Genomic DNA, 19,731 nt, shown 5'->3' with positions numbered 1-19,731 from the left:
AATTGAGGTTGACCCGGCTAAGGTGAGAGCTATTCAAGAAATGCCAGTTCCTCGTACGGAGAAAGAAGTCAGAGGTTTCTTGGGACGGTTGAATTACATTGCCCGATTTATCTCCCATTTGACCGCTACCTGCAAACCCATCTTCAAATTACTGAGGAAGAATCAAGAGATGATATGGAATGATGAATGCCAAGAAGCTTTTGACAAAATCAAGAAATATCTCCAGGAACCTCCGATTCTGATACCACCAGTTGAAGGAAAACCTCTAATCATGTATTTGACCGTGTTAGAAAATTCAATGGGGTGTGTGTTGGGGCAACATGACGAGTCTGGTCGAAAAGAGCATGCCATATACTACCTTAGCAAAAAGTTTACCGACTGTGAAACAAGATACTCACTGCTCGAGAAAACTTGCTGTGCTTTGGCCTGGGCTGCTCGCCGACTAAGACAGTATATGTTGAATCATACCACTTTATTGATTTCTAAGATGGATCCTATCAAATATATATTCGAGAAACCTGCTCTCTCCAGGAGAATAGCAAGATGGCAGATGATTTTAACAGAGTATGACATCCAGTATACTACCCAGAAAGCAATCAAAGGAAGCGTGCTAGCTGATCATTTGGCTCATCAAGCGGTGGACGATTACCAATCTATGAATTTTGAGTTTCCAGATGAGGATGTCATGCTTGTTACTGATGATGAAAAACATGGATCGGATGAAGGACCCGAACTGGGATCCCGATGGACTATGGTTTTTGATGGAGCTTCTAATGCATTGGGCAATGATGTTGGTGTTGTAATCATTTCCCCCAAGGGTTGCCATACTCCTTTCACTGCTAGACTATGCTTTGATTGTACCAATAACATGGCTGAGTATGAAGCCTGTATTCTGGGACTCAGAGCTGCTATAGACCTAAGAATCAAGTTTTTAAGCGTATACGGAGACTCAGCCTTAGTAATCAGTCAGATCAAAGGAGAATGGGACACTAAACATCCGAATCTCATCCCTTATCGAGAGCGGGTGTTGACATTAATCCCATACTTTGAAGAGATTACATTCGAACATATTCCACGAGAAGAGAATCAGTTGGCAGACGCATTGGCTACCATGTCATCTATGTTCAGAGTCAGATGGGACAGTGAAGCTCCCAGGATCACCATTGAACGATTAGATGAACCAGCATATTGTTATGAACTTAATGCTGAGGGAGTAGAGGAGAAACCTTGGTTCAACGAAGTGAAAAGATATTTAGAAACTCAGGAATACCCTGAAGGGGCATCCATCAATGACAGAAAATTCCTGAGGAAGTTCTCCACTAAATTCTTTTTAAGTAATGGAGTATTATACAAACGTAATCATGATTCGACTCTGCTTCGCTGTATGGATAAAAAGGAAGCAGAAAGGGTTATGGAAGACATGCATGACTGTATTTTTGGGACTCATTCTAGTGGACATACAATGGCCAAGAAGATTCTGAGATCAGGGTATTATTGGTCTACCATGGAAGCTGATTGCCACCATCACTCCAGAACTTGTCATAAGTGCCAGATCTATGCGGATAAAGTACATGTGCCTCCTGCTCCTTTAAACGTGTTGACAGCCCCTTGGCCCTTCGCAATGTGGGGCATCGATATGATTGGAGAGATTAAACCTACTGCTTCTAACGGACATCGTTTCATTCTTGTTGCTATTGATTACTTTACAAAGTGGGTAGAGGCAGCCTCATTTGCTTCTATTACCAAGAATATGGTGGCACGGTTCATCAAGAATAGTCTTATTTGTCGATATGGCATCCCTGAAAGAATTATCACTGACAATGGTACTAATTTGAACAACAAGATGATTACTGAACTCTGCACGCAGTTCAAAATAAAACACCATAACTCCTCTCCGTACCGGCCAAAGATGAACGGCGCCGTGGAGGCTGCTAATAAAAATATTAAGAAGATCATACAAAAGATGACAGTAACATACAAAGACTGGCATGAGATGTTACCCTTTGCTCTTCATGGTTATCGCACTTCCGTGCGCACCTCGACAGGGGCAACTCCGTTCTCTGTAGTCTACGGAATGGAAGCCGTTTAACCAGTGGAAATTCAGATTTCCTCTCTAAGAATCATGAAGGAGGCAGGCTTAGATGAAGATGAATGGATTCAAACTCGACTCGATCAGATAAATTTGATTGATGAAAAGAGACTTGCGGCTGTTTGTCATGGGCAGATATATCAGAAGCGCATGACCCAGGCATTTAACAAAAGGGTCAAGAGACAGGTGTACCAACTTGGCGACTTGGTGATCAAGCGTATCATTCTACCACAAGGTGATCCCAGAGGCAAATGGACCCCCACATACGAAGGGCCATTTGTAGTTAAGAAAGTATTCTCTGGTGGAGCCATGATACTTGCTACAATGGATGGCGAAGATTTCCCGCATCCTGTGAACGCAGACATAGTTAAAAAATACTACGCATAAAAGAGACCCGCTAGGTCGACGTACCTAGGCAAAAGTAAGGGTATCCCGGCGAACCAAAAGGGTTCGGGCAAAAATTAGGGATAAAACATATAAAAATGTACACCCGGCAAGTCGAAAACCTGAAAAGGCGGCTTTGGCAAAAAAAGGGTATCCTGGTGGACTGAAAACCTAAAAAGGCGGTCCAGGCAAAAATTAGGGATTAAAGCGTATGACTATGTCCCGTTCTCTGTCAGCTTCACCCAAGTTCAAGGGACTGAACAAGCCAATCACTTCTATCCGACAGTAGGTGATGAGATGCTTGAAGACATAATGACAGTAGTGGAATTAAAATCAATAGGACTTTTTCTGCATAGCTTTCTCTTTGTTTTCCTGACAATTTCCTCTTACTAGGATTTCTGTCTCCTTGTACTCAAACTGCCTGTTTATAGGCCCTCTTTCAAAATCAATACAATTTTATTTCGAAAAAATGCTGTTGTTTTACTTCCTCTGTTTTGTTTGCGTAAACGTCCGTTGATTTAGTTTGAATTAATATATGCATTTGAATATGATTGATACTTACCAAAAATACATGCATAAAATAGCAATAGCAATTACTAAAGGACTTCAAGATTGATACTTACCAGATGAATATCCATTCTGACAAACGTTCTGACATCCTCCTAATGGTGGCATCTCTAAGCCCACCCCAGATATTCATTGCAAATACAACAACAAATATTATCAGATACAGCCTAACGTACGGTTCATTCTGATTCAGCCCAACATATGACTCCTTCAACTCAGATACGATCTAACGTACGATCCATTCTGACTTTCAGCAACTCCAATACGGTCTAACGTACGACCCATTTGGACTTTCAAATCCTCAGATACTGCCTAGCGTACGGTACATTCCGGGGTGTAGTCTAGCATACGACTACTTTCTTCTTCAGATACAGCCTAACGTACGGCTCATTCTGCGACTCCAATACGGTCTAACGTACGACCCATTTGGACCTTCAAATCCTCAGATGCTGCCTAGCGTACGGTACATTCCGGGGTGTAGTCTAGCGTACGACTACTTTCTTCTTCAGATACAGCCTAACGTACGGCTCATTCTGCAACTCCAATACGGTCTAACGTACGACCCATTTGGACCTTCAAATCCTCAGATGTTGCCTAGCATACGGTACATTCCGGGGTGTAGTCTAGCGTACAACTACTTTCTTCTTCAGATACAGCCTAACGTATGGCTCATTCTGCAACTCCAATACGGTCTAACGTACGACCCATTTGGATTTTCAAATCCTCAGATACGATCTAGCGTACGACCCATTCTGATCCTTCATCCCCAGCAGCGTGTGATCCATTCTGATCTTCCATCATCAAACTTCTTGGATGGCGTCTTTAAGCCCATCTCCATCAGGAATAACTTCTGATTAACAAGTGCAAATTTTTGGGGCATTCTAATGTTCAATAATCTTCCACCTCCAGACCACGAATGGCGTATATACCATTCTAACTCTCTCGGTTCAAGAATATTGAACAGGGGCAGCTGTCATACCCCAAAATTTGCCCGTTAATACTACAAGGCATTTTTAAGGCTCCCCAACTTATTTTTCAAAGCATTAATCTCAAAAGAACAAAGGCCCAGCACACAGATGGCCAAATCCAGAAAATGGCCCAAACTGGCTTGCTCGCTAGGCGAGCACATCCTTCGCCTAGCGAACCCCTCGCTAGACCGCTCGCTTAGCGAAGCTTGCGGATATCAGAAAATTCTGGGCTTCATTCTAAGCCCATTAGGTCACAAAAGAAGCATTATAAATAGCCAAGCTTCATTAAGGAAAAGGAAACGAAAAAAACGAGGACGGGAGATAGAGAGAAGGCACAGCAAACCCTGGAGGCTAACCCAGAGAATTCAGAGCAACCCTAAAGGAAACCCTGAAGGAAACTCATTCGCATCAAAGCCACCTCCGCCCAACTCAATCCGACTGGCCGATTAAAGGTTGCGATTCGATTGCAAACAGGTTTGCATTACTATTACCGCTTTATGTTCTTAATGTGCATGTGATATTATAATTGAATTCATAAACATATTTGAGGTTTTGCATGTGAATTTAAGTGTGCCTGAATATTGTGAATGCTGAACCATGTAATTATGTATTGGATGCCATAAGCCATGCAGCAGGTTGAGGTCGTACTGTTCTGAAATTCAAAACCCGCAGCCGCTCGCTAGCACATCGCGAAGCGAGCATGTAGCGAGTATTCGCTAGGCCTTCGCTAGGCGAGGCAGAGGCGAACGTGACAGTCGCTAATATTTTGGTTGCTCTGTTCTATGCTTATCTAATCTGTTATATGTTAATCTTGCGCTATTTTGCCTGACATTCTTACTGATGTGTTTCTTTTTGCGGTGTAATCCTCGATTACACCCTGATTTGGTATCCTGACCTGTGTGCTGAATGTTGTAAAGGTTCGCATATTCCCAGGAACAAGTAGCTGGCTAGGTATTCCATTTTATTTGTGGGATACCCTTGAGGAGATTCATCCTAATTATTTAGTTGATTTTAATGTGGAGATTTATCCTAATTGTTTCATCGATTTTAATGTGGACCTAATTACTTAATCGATTACGGCTATCTAATTAATTGTAAAACTTTGCCTTTAAATATGTGATCTTGGACCTCTCTTTGTTACCCTACGATGTTACGGTATTATGGTCATGTCCCGCGAATGTGGGGATACACTTAGCAAAGACCCTTCGGAAATCATCATAGTCCCTCGAATGTTGCCTTTGTCCCTCGATGACCCTTCGGTGTAGCCTACGGTTAAATGATGATAGTCCCTTCGAATGCTAAGGTATCCTCACAACTGTTGCCTTCAATGACCAATCGATGACCTTACGATGACCCTTTTACATCCAAAGGATAAAACTACTTACTTCTCAATAGTAAGGACAGTTTTACCCTCATAAGGATAGGAAATGCCCACAAAGACCTAGGGTAGGTATAACTCTTAATTGCTTACTCACAACTTAAAATGCTTTCCACACCTCACACCTTTCAAAACATCTTTCAGAAAATTACCACTTGGTATACATTCGTACTAGAATCATTGCCGGGTTACATTTTTCTAAACGACTTTCAAAACTAAACGAGATAACCACTTTGTATACATTCATTCAAGAATCATTACAAAGTTAAATTCTCCTTTTCAAAACATTTTCTAAACACTTCTCAAACACTTTTTCAAACAAGAAAAACATAAGTGATTAAGCAATTAAGAGCCCATGGATAACCATGGATACAAAGGGTGCTAACACCTTCCCTTTGTATAATGTACCTCCCGAACCCAAAATCTAAATTAAGGTCTTTCCTGTTCTTTTCCACCTTTCCTTATTGGATAAAAGAAAAGTCGGTGGCGACTCTTGCTAACCGCGACATTTGCTTTCTAAAGCAAAAACACAAAAGTCCAGTTCACCGGATGACACTACCTTACAATGAGACCCTTTATTTTCTTGTTGGTTACTTTGCATTCATGTTGCATAAGCCAAATTTCCCAATCAAATAAATAAACCCTTGATCCAATGTCAAGTGACATTTTTTCCTAATCAAATTTAATATACTTAATAACTATGATTTGTATTGTATGCTACAAACCTTAAATGGTGGAGAATGAGTGAGAATGAAGCATTCATACCCTCACTCTGATTATTTTGGATGCAAGATGATTGACTTGTTGTCTAGAATATTCACCTCCATCCCTAGACTTGAGTGCAATCTAATCACAAACAATATCTTTTTCATAAGCCCTTGTTCAAGTTAAAATCAACACAACCCATCAAACCTATACGTAGGCACAAGGGCCACAATCCTTGGCGAGCACAATAATAATAAAAAAAAACCTTTCTTTCACACACATTCTTTTGAAAATAAAACAATAATTGTGATAAATCCTCGCGTATCACTACGCCAAATAAGGGAAAAGAGGGCGCTTATTTTGGCCTATAACAGCGCTTTTAAGCGCCCTCTAAAGTGGCGCTGGCATAGGTAAAGACAGCGCTTTGTTTTCCTGGAGAAAGCGCTGTCTAAAGTGGCCACATTATAGTGCGCTTTCAGAAAAAAGCGCCCTCTGGAGTGGTCCATAAAGGGACACCTTAGAGGGCGCTTTCTGGAAAAAGCGCCCTCTAAAGTTGTCAATGTAAAGTGTTTAGAGGGCGCTTTCAGGAAAAAGCGCCCTCTAAAGTTGTCAATGTAAAGTGTTTAGAGGGCGCTTTCAGGAAAAAGCGCCCTCTAAAGTTGTCAATGTAAAGTGTTTAGAGGGCGCTTTCTGGACAAAGCGCCCTCTAAAGTGTTAGTTATTTTAAAAAAAAATTGTTTGAAAAACAGTGGATATTTAATTGGTAACCTGTTCGCATGCTGCAAAAGTGTAAAATTCATATTGATTTCATCCTTTAATCCAATGTTATACACCATTAATCCATTGATATATACAACATGAATCCATTTATATACAACATCAATCCTCCATATATACAACATTAATATATGATTCTTTGATCAACAATATACAACAACATATTCATGATTTAGTAAAAGTACAACAACAATATACAACATATATACAACAACAGCATACAACAACAACATTCCATACATATATGTACAACAATATACAACCTAGCTATATGATTCTTTGATCAACAATGAATTGACACAATTCATCCTTCATTTCATCCAAATGAGCTCTTGAGTAAGATTTGTATTCCTCAAAGTACTACAATTAAGAGAATAAAACATATTCATGATTTAGTAACAAATTAGATGAAATATCTGACAGACATAATTAAATATACAAATACACACGAATATTTAGGGGAATTTCACTTACGCGTCAACCGTCTTCTTCATACTCGGATATTTACTCCAATCACCCGATAACGAATCGAGATAATACACTATTAGTCTCGAAAGATCCATAGCAACCAACACCCAGTGACCACTGTATCCAAAAGCTGTCTAGTAGTTCTAACCAATACTAAACAAAATAACGCCCATCCACCCATGGTGAATAATAGCAAGTGTGCATAATAGGCAGGAGGAACTGCATACAAGATAACATTTTTGTTAAACTAAAGTTTTGTATAGCCTAAAACAAAAACAAGCAAAGGGAATCGAGTAACAAACCTATTGAGACAGATCGAGTACACCTCGCATAACTGAATGGAAAAAAATAGTATCATAAGGCTTCTAAAATTAAATGAAAACAGTACAAGTTTAGAAAACATTAATTAAGATTAAAAAAGCAAATCATATCATTACGTGTAGCACAAGTTATTGGTCAAACTCTGTAGCTGGTCTGCAGTGAATTTATTTTCATCATACAGCACATGATAATGCGTTGGTCGACTAGTCCCCTGCAAAAAGAACACGTCCAAATGCAAATAACACAGAACTGTCAAAAGGCGATTGAGCAACAAATAGTAAACAATGGCATAAAGTTAAATGACATAGCTAATATTACCTGAATTCCTGCATGGCTGTTAAGGTAAAAATCAAATTCCCTAGGGTGACAAATGTTGGTGTCTACCACGGTTCCTTTGACAATTTAGAACAACAAAATCAGCAAAAAGTGATAAATTCAAATGATAATATATACCAGCTGCGTTGAGAAATATATTGAAAAAACCTGGCATAATATTTCCACTTCTATCGGTCTCTTTGGGGTTGACAGGAAAGAGACGGGTGTGATGTCTCTTTTGGACCACTACAAAAGTAACTTTAGGTAGATACCCATCCTCTATTGAGACACAAGCCTGATGAAAAAAAATTAGTTGGTCTTCAGCACTCCAATGTACTTCAAATTTTACACCCTTGTCTCTTGCACGAATGATTGACTTCATAATAGCCATTTTACCTGTAATAAAGAAAACAATTAAAATCAGATGACAAATGTAAAAACAATTAAAATCATAAAAGTCATTTTACCTGTAATAAAGAAAACAATTAAAATCATTTGACCTGTACCTTTTTCACTAAGTTCTCTTTCTTTTCTTGGTTGGAATATGTTCTACATGTCTCTTAACAACACGGACGGTTGGATTGATCCAAATACCCTAATTATGATCATTTCTAATATATGAATCATTTGATATAATATTCTCATCTTGATCATTTCTGGTAAACGATTCAATCTCAACATCAATATCACCTTGATCTCCAGTGTTTTCATCAATTACTTTGTTGGAAAAAAGAACTATAGACCATTTCGTACTTTTCGGATCATTGACATAGAACACTTGTCTAGCTTGAGAGGCTAGAATAAAAGACTCATCTTTGTATCCCACCCTATTAAGATCCACTTGCAAAAATCCTGACTTATCCATTCGAATGCCGTTATTATTTTCAACCCACTTGCAACCAAATATAGGAATCTGAAACTTCTCATAATCAAACACCCAAATGCGCTCGATAACACCAAAATACGACAGATTTGCATTGCTTCACACTTGATATGTGCATTGCTTCAGCTACCACGGTAGATATGTTCGTTTTCCTTTCTTCAAGGGTCCTAATTCAGTTCTTATTCCCATCGCTATCAAGTCCTTTCTTGCCTTAAGGCCATCCTTAGACTTTCCTTGTATATTGAGTAACGTGCCAATAACACTTTCAAATACATTTTTTTCAATATGCACAACATCAAGAAAATGTCTCACATACAAGGACTTCCAATACGGCAATTCAAAAAAAACTGACCTCTTCTTCCACCCACTTTTGACAAGTGTGTGGGCAAAAGGCTTGCCAAACTGAGTATCCAAATCTTTCACCTTTTCAAAAATTTGATCACCCGTCAATATAGGTGGAGCTCTGCCTTGTTCTGTCTCTCCATTGAACGCCTTTCTCCATCCACGGTAGTGATGATTTGAATTTAAGAATCTCCGATGACCGAGAAAGACATTCTTCTGACCAAACTCCAAGCGCTTCCAATCTGTTTTATCTTCACAAATAGGACACGCACATTGACCTTTTATGCTATACCCTGATAGATTTCCGTATGCTGGAAAATCATTAATTGTGCCAAACAACATCGCCCTCAAGTTGAAACTTTCTTTCCTATGTCCATCATAAACCTCCACACGGTCTCCCACAAAATCTTTAAATCTTCGATTAAGGGCTTCAAGTACACGTCTATGTCATTCCCTGGTTGTTTAGGTCCAGAAATCAACATAGACAACATCATGTACTTACGCTTCATACATAGCCATGGAGGTAGGTTATAAATCATAATAATCACAGGCCATGTACTGTGTGAGATACTCTGGATACCGTGTGGGTTCATTCCATCAGTAGATAATGCCAAGCGAAGGTTTCTTGATTCTTCTCCAAATTCAGGATAATCATTATCAATTTTCAACCACTGTGGTGAATCTGCCGGATGTCGATACTTTCCATCTATAATTCTTTCATCTGCATGCCAGGTCAAGTGTCTTGAATCGGTTTCACTACGAAACATGCGTCTAAATCTCGGAATAACAGGAAAATACCACAAGACTTTTGCTGGAGACAACTTGTTCTTATATCGCGAGACACCGCATTTAGGACACTCATTTAACGATGCATACTCATTTCGAAACAAAACGCAATCGTTTGGACATGCATGTATCTTATCATAGCTCATGCCAATAGAGCACAACATCTTTTTGGTCTCATATGTTCGATTGGGAATAACATTATCCTCAGGAAGCATATCTTTCAAAAGGGCTAATAACTCTGTGAAACTTTTATCCGACCACCCATTGCCCGCCTTTAAGTTGTACAACTTTAATACCGCAGACAATCTTGTGAATTTAGTGCAACCATCATACAAAGGTTTCTCTGCATCACTTACCAACCTCTCAAACATTTCGGGACAATCCTTAAGATCTCCTTCAAGTGCTTCTGCAATCTCTTCAACTCGATCACAATCGTATGTATCTGCGCCACTATAGTTTGAGGCATAGGTCGTACTATCCCCCGGTTCAACATTATCGTTACTTTTCTCACCATGCAAATTCCAACATGTATAACTTCGATCAATTCCATGCCTCATTAGATGCGATGTCAACTGAACTGCGTCAACCCGTTTCCCATAACAACAACCCAAGCAAGGACATATCATTCTACTGGGGTCTTCGGCGTGCGCAACGGCAAACTTAACGAATTCTGATACCCCATTCTCGTACTCTCTCGACAATCGATTGGAAGACATCCATGTATTATCCATTACTAATTAGAATAAACAAAAAACAATTTCAGAAGAGTTCAAACACATTCGGACCTAGGTTTCTAATGATACTGGTGTTGACACAAAATCATATGTTCATAGGTCGTATAACCCTAACTACTGGGTAATGTAGTCCCATTGCATGCGCTATCATGGTCACTAAAAACCAACCGTCAATTTCCTATTGCATCCGCTATCATGGTCGAAACAAACGTAGAAGGAGGAAACGCGTAGTAATAAGGTAAAACAGAAATTGGGCAAAGCTAAAACAAAGCAATAACATAAAACAGAAATTGGGAAAAGCGTGTACCTTTGATTGGTAGAAGGAGGAAACGCGCAGTAATAATGTAGATCTAACAGAGGTGGAAGGAAAACGCCTTAGAACCCTAACGTGAAAAAGAACGAAAATAACAGATAGTGAAATAACAAAACGCGCAGTATGTTATAATTTTAATGTTTACTAAAGGGGACATTAGAGGGCGCTTGTGGAAAAAAAGCGCCCTCTAAAGGGGGCCTAAGAGGGCGCTTATGAAAGCGCTCTCTAAGGCTTTCCAGAAGCGCTTTATAAGCTGGAAATGCACATGGACTTATAACAGCGCTTTATTAAAAGCGCCCTCTAAGGGTAACCTTAGAGGGCGCTTTCTAAATAGCGCCATGTATTGTTGTCCCTCTATCTCCTCCTTATTTTTTCGTTTCACCTTAGAGGGCGCTTGTGGAAACAAAGCGCCCTCTAAAGGGGGCCTAAGAGGGCGCTTATGAAAGCGCTCTCTAAGGCTTTCTAGAAGCGCTTTATAAGCTGGAAATGCACATGGACTTATAACAGCGCTTTATTAAAAGCGCCCTCTAAGGGTAACCTTAGAGGGCGCTTTCTAAAAAGCGCCATGTATTGTTGTCCCTCTATCTCCTCCTTATTTTTTCGCTTCACCTTAGAGGGCGCTTTGTTACAAAAGCGCCCTCTAAAGTGCGCTGTCTATTGCTCCTTATTTTTCGCTTCACTTTAGAGGGCGCTTTTGTAATAAAGCGCCCTCTAAGGTGCGCTGTCTATTCCAGTTTTTGGCGTAGTGTATGCAAGTAACCTAAATGGTTCCCATGGAGTACCATGGACGTGAGGGATGCCAATATCTTCCCCTTGCGTAACCGACTTTCGAACCTAAGTCTCGGATGCGAGACCGATTCATTATTCTCTTTTTCAGCACTTCTCGTGCGTGTCTCTTTTCTTGAGGGTTGTTATCGACTATTTCTCCTCGTCACTCCGATAGAGGCACATAAATAAAATTCGGTGGCGACTCTTCTGATTTTTCCATGTCTTTGGTATTTTCTATTTTAGAAGCCACGATTCCTTGTTATCCGATTGAAAAATCCCAGTAGCGACAATATTCTAAAGAGACATTTATTTTGAGACATAAAAAGTGCAAATGAGACACTTTTTATGAGACGGAAGGAGTATTTTATTATTTTAAATAGTTAGTGGCATGCTCTTCACGTCGCAACGCTACTTTTTAGCCGATGAATTTCACGTCACTAAATCACGTCATTGGAGAGTATTTTTCTTATAGGTTGAGTTAGGCCGCTTCAGAGTAAAATATATTAACTAGCTACCACGTCGCGCTTCTAGAATATTCTCCTGACCACTGGATTATCCGGTACCCCGTTGTAAGAGATCTATGCCTCAAGTACCTCCAACAATCCTCCACATTCCACACTTGAAAGACATTGAAGTCGTTATTTCTCTCTCTTATATTATGGAATTGCATCATTTTAGATAACAAGTTTTAAACATAATTAAAATATTCTTTACTCTTTCACATACTAACTTGAGAGTCAGAGTGTTAATCTTATAGGTATATCCCGCTCCGTCGCATCATCAACTCAATTCTACCATAACTTTCGCATCTCTCTATTTCAATTTCAAAACTAAAAATTAAAAATAAAAGAGTTAAAATAATCTTTTATAAAAATGTAAGATTCTCATCATATTCGTATAACATGATGACAATAGAAAGTGGAAGAGTGAACTTTAAATTTATTTGATGGATTAAAATTGTATTTTTGATGGTTGTTTCACGATTGAATAAATTATGTCTAAATACTTTTTTAACCTCAAAAATATATTTTATTCATTAATTTCATAATATTTATTATTTGATCAAAGGGTGAGAACTTTATTTTTCTATAAAAAACAACTAACTATAATTATCTATTTGTACATTATTTAACAGATTTTCTGTATTTTTAAAATTATAAATTAAAATTTAAAAATATTTGTAGAAATCTTAACAACTTCCAAATAAATTATTGAGAGTAAAATTTCCATTCATAACATTTCTAAAAATGATATTTCTAAAATTATAACTTTAAATCCATCAAACAATCACATAATTAAACTCTTAAAAAATAAAAGATATCTAAACACAATTTATAAAAATTTAAAATAAACATGAGAATTAAAGATGGTTCAACTCACTTATAGGGATAAATTTGCAATCCAATAAACAAACACCCACTTAAAATTTTAGGTGTTTGTTTTTTATATTTTAAATTTAAAAATATGTGATAAACTAAATGATTAAAATCAATAATTGATCGAATTTAAGTTGTTAATAAATTTCACTAAAAACTAATAGGTTGTCAGAATTCAAATTCAAATTCAAATTCAAATAATAAATAAAATAATTTTAGCTTAATTACACTTAATTTATATATATTGTTTCATTCTTAGAACTAAACATTTATTTTAAATTCAAACCGACATTTTTACCATAAAAATTGATGACATTTTTTTTTGTTTACATGTAATTTATATTTTTTTGCCTTTAAAGTTCTCCAAATAGGTTATTTGTCTCTATTTTAATATTTTTGTATTAAAATTAAAATGAATGACTTATTATTTTTTTAGTAAATGTGTAACGAAATTCTACTTTATCAACTTAATAGTAACAAACACGTTCAAAACGCGATAACCTATTTAAAAATGATTATCCAAATAAACTGAATATGATATTAATACCAGAGCCAATACCAAAAAAACCAAACAACACACAACAAACACAGCCAAGCATTGAATTTGCCTTTACCCACATTAGGTGTCATTGACTCATTTCACTATTTCATCATCCCAAAAACTTTAACAACTGGACTTACCTAAATAAATAATAATAAATTATATTATGTCCTTGACAACAATTAGCCGGTAAAATTCAATAGAATAAAATAAAAAATGTGATCGTATTAATATAATATAGCATAGGATAGGACAAAATAGATGTAAAAAATCCAAATAAAGCAAACAATAATAGCCAATATAAGGTTGTAAAAATCAAAGCAAAATTCGAAAAGAAAATGGCAAGATTACGTTGTATTTAACCGTAAGTACCGAAAAAAAAGTTCCTCCTCATTACACCACAAAAGCCAGCTTTCTTCCTCCGATCCAAAAGGAAGAAAATTAAAAAACTTCTTTCTATCTCTATCTCTCTCTCCTCTGTATCTGCTATACTCTCATAATCCTCTCTTCCAGGTTTTACCTATTTCAAATCAAAAACCCATAATCTTTTCGTAGCTGTTCTCTCCCACCACGGTTTGGGAGTAGTGGGAGAGACAGAGACAAAAACATACACGGAAAATTACTCATTCAAATCTTTTATATCTCTTATCCCCGCTGTCCCATCCGGCCCAAAATTAAACCCAAACCAAACCCACATGCCTCTTCATTCTCCTAACAACGATATTCATATTCATTTTCTTCTTCTTCCATGCTTAACCTCACTCTCTCTCCACCACCTCTCCGACCACCGCCACCAGGATCGACATTTTCTAATTTCTCTAACAATCATCTACTCAAACTAATTCATATTCGTATTCATATTTATGTTGGCACATAAACAAAAACAAAAATAACAGCGATCGAAATTGTTCCAATATTCGATCCATGTTGTTCATGACTGCATCACCAGTCCTTAATTCAGCTTTCGACATCACCACCGTAACGTTTATCTCCTCTCTTATCATTCTCTCTGTTTTATCTCTCTGTTTCATTTTTCACCTTCGCTTCAAATCCAAATCGGTACCCTATTTACAAAACTTCAATTCCCTCTGGACCGTTCGGTTTCTTCTCGTTCTTTTCATTTTTCTCTGGTCGGTTGTCGAACTTCTCCGGTTACCGTTCTTCCGTAGAAGATTTTTATCTCCATATATACCCTCGTTGGAGGTTTATCAACAAGCGAATCTCTGTAAACTCAGCGTTGTTCTTACTCTTGGATTCTTCGAACCGGCTTTTCTTGTGACGCTACTTTTTCTCCTTAACGCTTCGATTAGGAAAAAAACACCGAACGACGCTTGGGCTATTACATTCGTGTTCTTCACGTGTGTTCCTCAGGTTGTTCTTCACGGTTTGCTTGTTTTCTATAATCCGTTGGGGAATCAGGTTCCGGCGTTCTTGAGACAAACATCCGTGGTTCTTGAAAACAACACCGTTCTCTGTACTTACCCGTTCTTAAACAGCGTCGTTTTTGCGGCGTTTAGTGCTGCTTATTGTGCTTGGTTTTTGTTCTCGTGTTGGAGGGTGTTATCGTTGGTGATTAACAAAGGGCTACGGATTCGGATCTACGGTTTGGGTTCCGTTGTGCTGGTGGCTTTGCCTCTTCAGGCTTCGGCGCTCGCTTTCACGGTTCTTTGGAATCCGGAGGATGGTATTTACGGTGTCGTTTCGCTCGTTGTGTTTCTCGGGGCTTTCTGTTGTGCCGTTACTGGAGAGGGTATTTTGGTAATTAAGCCTATTTCGGATGCATTGGAGGCTGGTGGACACAGTTGCAGGTGGACCACACGTCGTCAAGAGACGCTGCCGCCGGAAAGAAAGATGGAGGAGCAGGACCGAGACTCCGTCGTGGATTTAGAGGGTGTTTTGTTGCGAGGGTAGTGTGGTAATTTCAGTCTATTGAGAAGGAATTTTTGGGGTTTATCTGGTGCACGTTCTGTATATGCACCTGACACGTGGATCCATGTAAAGTGATTTGTTTATCTACAAATACAATAGAAGAAAAAATTTGAAAATTTCTGTAATCTGAATCTAAATTGGAATATTTTTGTTGTTGAAAAGTGTTATACTTTATTTATTTTATTAGTTAATTTTACTGGTGTTCTTTTTTCTTCCATTCTCTTATATCTATAGATACAATAGATATAAAGCTATAATTCAGATTAACTGTGATTGATGATTAAGAACAAGAGATTTTGCTTGTAACCAGGTCATGTGTATCCATTCCACCAGCATTAGCGGTCTTTTCAAAGACATGTAGTTGAATTGTTTACTACCTTCAATATGACCACATTGTGGATGCCTCCACCTTGTGGTGGTGTTATTTTTATGTGAAATTCTGATGTAAACTTAACTATTATTCTAGTGTTAGTTCTGATATAATCAAACAAACTCATTAATTATGCTATTTTATCAAATCTTAACAACACTTCTTTTGATGATTTGATTGTTTGTGGCGATTTTAACATTTTTAAGTCTAATGGTGAGAAAAAGAAGTACCGTCTTTTAAAATGCACTTCTTTGCAACAAATTTTAAATTGGGGTCCATGAATACTAACATAAACAAGTATCTTAGATTTGAACATCTTTATAGACCATTTAAACAATTTCTTTTGCTCCTAATAACAACAGAGATATGCAAAGCATCCACAAAGTTGTGGAAAACAGAATTAGCCCATAAATTTTCAATGAGCTTAAACAAGAATTTACAACGAATGAGGTAAGGAACTTTATCTCTCGGCTTCATCCGGCCCTGATGGCCTTCCGGCTTGTTTATATCATCACTATTGGGACATTATAAATAATGGCATCACCAACAACAACAATAATATTTCTAACTTTAATTAGACCTTTATATGTCTTATTCCTAAAATCTTTAACCCTTATAAACCCTCGGATTATCACCCTATCTCCCTTTGTAATATTATCCATAAGATTGTGACTAAAACTATTTCTAATATAATCAAACCCCAATTGGAAAACATTGTGAATCCTAATTAAAGCACCTTTATACCATAATAGGCTCATAATGGATAACATTATCTTAGTTTAAGAATGTGTTACATTTATATCCCATTTTAATGTTTTTAATTAATCATTTTGTAATAAAATATATTAGGGTTCAATTTGTGAAATTTTGAGCCAAAAAAACCTATTATAATTTTGTTTTGTATTTTTAAATATTTTAAAACTTTTAGTGCTTTAAAATTTTGTGTGTTTACGTTTCCAAAAGAGAGAGAGGAGAGAGAGAAAGGGAGGGGGAGGGAGGGAGAGAGAACAAATTTCGACCATGCCGAAGGGTAAAATCAAAATAGGAGAGATGCAGTCGAAGCGGTTCGACGATCAGGAGGGACCTAAGTCAGACCGAAGGGAAGTCGACGAAGGGGGTGATCTTGTCGAAGTCGAAGCGAAACATGGCATTATTGATACAAATCATTTAAAAGCAGAACATCGGAGAAGTTACTAGAGATGTGGGTTGACAAGCTCTGACGCGTGGCGTGTCATGAATGGACCACAACCACCTAACAACTATTTTTTATTACTATTTAAGTAGATGTGATTTTTATTTCTAGAGGGGGCATTTGTAACATTGCAAAAGGAAAACACTTGAAGTATCAAGCGTCTAAGAGAAAAGAGTTAACTTCATGCAAAAATGTACACTTGCTTCCACATTTATTTTCAAGCCATTTAGATTATCAAGTCTTTTCATTCGTTGCGTTCATTTACGTCTTTATCTTGCTTTTACTCTTTTATTTTCGTTGCACTTTTTCTTGCAAATACTTCACCAAAACACACACATATACTCAACACACATTAGTCTAGGACTTTGTAGCCGGTCCTGCAAGTAAACCTTGATAGGAAGGTTAAAGATTGTTCGCGCGTTGCAAATAAATTGTCACACCCAGTGGGACCCGTTGTGTTTAGTATATGCAACTACGTGGTGGTAAAATGGTATCACCACGTCTAAATCTGAACGAAGAACCGTCTTCGGGAGGATAAGCAGTTGCGTCGCAAGCAACTGATGTTGGATCTGGCATTATATCTGCGGTTTCGACTGCATATAGTGGACCAATTTTAGCATCGCGTCATCCTGAAACTCCAAGGCCGACGACGATGGGGACTTCTGGGAAATATATGCCTAGTTTCACAATGACCATGTATAGAACTTTAGGAATGCCGACTGACTTTATGGCAAGTATGCATAATAGCAGTTCAACGTTTGGCGAAAATCCATCGTCGTCATTCCCACACTACCAGGGGTTAGGACCGTTGGCAAACCAATTTGGTCGAACCCCAGGGTCAGGCTTTTCGTCTTAGTCAATTCCCACTTTCACATCAAGTTTTGCCGCAGTCACGAGACATCAGATGGATGAAAGCAATCACGAAATGGTCCACGTGCTGACTCAACAAATGGGTACCATACTGAGACCACTGATGCAAGATTCTACTCAGAGTTACCAACAACTGGCAACTCAAATGACCCGAATAGAGGATTTCATAGGGGCTCCCAGAGCGCAAGTGCGACAAACTCCCCCACCTCCACCTAGACCAGAAATCCCGACCCGACACGAGGAGACGGTCGACGAAACGATTGAGCAAGAACACCAGGAGGTCAAATCAATACCTAGGGTAGCCCAAAGACCTCCTATTGTGCTAGTTAATAGAAATCACGATCCTGACCATGTGGTCAGGCAGGTTCGACAAGAGGCAATGGATTGGGAGAAAAACTTAGAGGCTATTGTCAAACGGATCATAGTTCAAAACAAGATAAACTTAGGCCTACAAAGGCCAACATATTCTTCTCCCTTACCAGACTTTGTTTCACAAATAGAATTGCCTAGGGGATGGAAAGTTCTAAAATTCACCAAGTTCGCCGGAGACACCGAAGAGTCTACCGTCGAACATGTTGCTAGACATCAAACTGAAACTGGCGACATAGCAAACAATGAGGATTTGAAGTTGAAATACTTCCCAAGTTATCTTACAAAACATGTGTTCACTTGGTTTACAATGTTACCTCCACAATTCGTCCATACGTGGACGCAATTAGAGAGGTTGTTCCATGAACAGTTCTACATGGGATAGTCGAAGATAATTCTGAAAGAACTAGCCAGCCTCAAACAAAAGACTGTTGAGTCATTCGATCAGTACCTCAATAGGTTTAGAACTTTTAAAGCTAGATGCTCTACTTAAGTCCCAGAGCACTAATTAGTCGAAATAGTCACCGGTGGTCTAGACTATTCTACCAGGAAGAAGTTAGACACACAATATCTAAGGGATATGGCGTGATTAGCTGATAGAGTTCGATATATCAAATTCTTAAAAGCCGAAAAGACCAAAACTGGTAGATACCATAAGAAAGAGAAAATGTCTTATATAATAGTTGATGAATACTCTTCCAATGATGAAAAGCTTGTCGACGAGACCGAGGTTAACGTGGATGAACTCAAGCTTGGACCTTCTTACACGTGTAAATTATTAAAACCATCAAACGGGAAAAGTTCCATCGATGCAGAAAAAACAGATAAATACGTTGCTAGAACTTACACGTTCGATGTGTCTAAGTGCGATGAGATATTTGATTTGTTAGTTAAAGATGGTAAAATTATTGTTCCTCAGGGTTTAAAGGATCCGCCTTTAGAACAGAAAAAGAAAAGAGGATTTTGTGAGTTTCATAATTTTCTTGGTCATAAAACACCTCAATGTGTTCTTTTCACGGATTTGGTGCAAAAAGCTTTGAAAGGAGGCAGGCTTCAATTTGGTGAAAGGCCAACGATGCAAGTGGACTGAGATCCTCTAGAGGTAAAAGAAGCTTTGTACTCTTAATCTTTTGAATGCATGATGGTCGAGACTACTAATGGTCCCATGGAGCCTCTGGATGTTGAGTCTTTAGCTGAATCCTTTGAGGTATTGATGGTTGAAACTATTAATGGTTTCGACAAGAGAACTAAAGATGAACCAGAAGTGATTTATCCCCAAGCAGGAG

At 38.2% G+C, this 19,731-nt stretch overlaps 1 protein-coding gene across 1 annotated transcript; it reads left to right on the top strand.

The window, feature by feature from the left end:
• Positions 1-18,131: 18,131 nt before the first annotated feature.
• LOC127079548 (uncharacterized) lies at positions 18,132-18,830 on the top strand. Its single transcript, XM_051019935.1, has one exon. The coding sequence runs from the start codon at positions 18,132-18,134 to the stop codon at positions 18,828-18,830; it is 699 nt and encodes a 232-aa protein (XP_050875892.1).
• The last annotated feature ends 901 nt before the right edge of the window (positions 18,831-19,731 follow it).

The sequence above is a fragment of the Lathyrus oleraceus genome, chromosome 5, assembly GCF_024323335.1.
Source record: "Lathyrus oleraceus cultivar Zhongwan6 chromosome 5, CAAS_Psat_ZW6_1.0, whole genome shotgun sequence".
Classification (NCBI taxonomy): domain Eukaryota; kingdom Viridiplantae; phylum Streptophyta; class Magnoliopsida; order Fabales; family Fabaceae; genus Lathyrus; species Lathyrus oleraceus.
This window is presented reverse-complemented; position numbering and strand designations above follow the sequence as displayed.

Coding starts and splice junctions, on each gene's coding strand:
- LOC127079548 (XM_051019935.1), top strand. CDS start 18,132: ATGGTCCACGTGCTGACTCAACAAATGGGTACCATACTGAGACCACTG.